General features: G+C 32.1%; 1 protein-coding gene across 2 annotated transcripts; it reads left to right on the plus strand.

The window, feature by feature from the left end:
- LOC109843443 (serine/arginine-rich SC35-like splicing factor SCL28) lies at nucleotides 575-1,629 on the plus strand. Of its 2 annotated transcripts, XM_020412385.1 has the most exons (5): nucleotides 575-599; nucleotides 751-839; nucleotides 945-1,027; nucleotides 1,102-1,158; nucleotides 1,243-1,629. In XM_020412385.1, exons 1-5 carry the CDS (start codon nucleotides 596-598, stop codon nucleotides 1,376-1,378), a joined length of 369 nt encoding a protein of 122 aa, XP_020267974.1. In that variant the 5' UTR covers nucleotides 575-595; the 3' UTR covers nucleotides 1,379-1,629. The 2 variants fall into 2 exon arrangements, with proteins under 2 accessions (XP_020267974.1, XP_020267967.1); XM_020412378.1 differs by having other exon boundaries at nucleotides 576-839.

Below are 1,872 nucleotides of genomic sequence, written 5' to 3' on the forward strand. Positions count from 1 at the left end.
CATCTTGCCGCTGTTCTGCAGCAACAAGGAGTTTTGGAGACAGCAACAGGAGCTTCTTCCCTTGCTTGTATTAACAACCGAAACTTCGTTCAAATTCAACTCCTGTATTCTAGGTTTTAACTCATTCTGAGTTCTTAAACTCGTTAAGAGTTTTTAACTTAGCTTGTAACGCAAGTTAATCACATCAAACCAGACATTCGTTTTCAACAACTCTTATCAGAGTTTAACTGTTCAGCAGTCTAAACACTCGTCCAGAGTTCTAAACCGAAGTCATCATAACACTTCAGTTATTTCCAGTGAAGAAGCAACCTGTCGATCGTCAATAGGAGAGCAAGTTCGACGCGATCCAATCGATAGGAAGCAATCCATCGCACATACCAAAAGAACCCAGTCTAAACAAAGGAGAGAATCAAATCCATCTCTTCTCTTTGTAATCCGAATCCAAATTGTACGATTCATCGATTTTGAGAGAATACAAGTCAAATTTTCTTTCTTTGTCTTTTTACATCAAATTTCCTACCAACAGAAACTAATGAAGGATTTGATTTTGAAAGTTGCATTCGTGAAATCATACATCAATTTGGTGGATTGGTGAATGGGTACGCTTAGATTGCAATAATTTGTGAAATTTGTTATGTTCAATATTTTCATTCGTGGATTTATGCCCTCGATTGAATTACATGTTGTTTCGTTAATTGATGTCTCAATTTCATACACTCATTATCAATTATCCAAATAATTGTATGCAAGGTACTATTGCATATTTGATCCATCTGCTACTAAATATCTTCATTTTTAACATTGGGATAATAAAGTTAATGAAGAATTGGATATACAAGGTATTGCATTGTTCTGTTTATTTCTGCCTTTTGCTATCTCCCAATTCCCAACTGCACCTTTTATGAAGACAGTAATGATCAGGCTGAAGTAAAATTAAAATGCAGGTTAAAGTTAATGAGATACGAGATATTTTCTCCTCCGCAAGCTTTGTCTGGGATATATACATTCCACATGTTTCAGAACAAGGGTACTAGAAAACTCATCTCTCTTTCCTTTGATCTGATTTTTGATGCTACTGTATTGATCCCTTATGTCTTTCAGGTTGTCCAAGGGTTTTGCTTTTGTCTCTTTTACGTCCAAGAGGGATGCTGAAAATGCATGGTTTCTGATCATTTAATAGTCTACACAAAGTTTTGAGTAAAATTAAAAAATATCTTAGTAGCGAGACTTTCCTTTTCAGACCATAAAAAATATCAATGACCGAGTAGTTGCAAAAAGATTTATTGCCGTTGATTGGGCTGTCCATAAGAAAATTTGTGTTGCTACTACAAAATCTACCTCTTTGCAAGATGATAAGTTATACTCCTTTCATCTTTAGCATTTTCCTTTAGCTTTTCATCTCAAAATAATAGTATATGATTGGCTGCTTTATCTCTGTTTATATGTGCTATGTTTCTTGGTTGTAATGGATAACTTTCTAACTACTAGATATTGGTTCAATTAAGGTTCTATTTTCATCATGTAAAATTTTACTAATATAAATATTTTAAGTATTTTTTGTGGTTATGTATCATCTATCATGTTTCATATGCTCAATTTTATATAAATAACTTATTAATTCAAAAAAATACTCTCTCTCTCTCTCTTAGTATATAATATATTTAGTGTGTGCCCGCGCTCATATGCTCAAAAAATACTCTCTCTTAGTATATATATAATTGTTAAAATATATTTAGTATAATATATATATAAATAAAATATTATATATATATATATATATATATACTCATATGCTAAAAAAAATACTCTCTCTTAGTATATAATATATTTAGTGTGTGCCCGCGCTCATATGCTCAAAAAATACTCTCTCTT

The sequence above is a fragment of the Asparagus officinalis genome, chromosome 1, assembly GCF_001876935.1.
Source record: "Asparagus officinalis chromosome 1, Aspof.V1, whole genome shotgun sequence".
In the NCBI taxonomy this organism is placed as follows: Eukaryota; Viridiplantae; Streptophyta; class Magnoliopsida; order Asparagales; family Asparagaceae; genus Asparagus; species Asparagus officinalis.

Excerpts from the sequence above, each read along its gene's own strand:
- LOC109843443 (XM_020412378.1), top strand. The coding sequence starts at position 699 with ATGTCTCAATTTCATACACTCATTATCAATTATCCAAATAATTGTATG. Across the intron at positions 1,028-1,101 it reads CCACATGTTTCAGAACAAGG|GTTGTCCAAGGGTTTTGCTT; the intron begins GTACTAGAAAAC and ends TATGTCTTTCAG. Across the intron at positions 1,159-1,242 it reads AAGAGGGATGCTGAAAATGC|CATAAAAAATATCAATGACC; the intron begins ATGGTTTCTGAT and ends TCCTTTTCAGAC.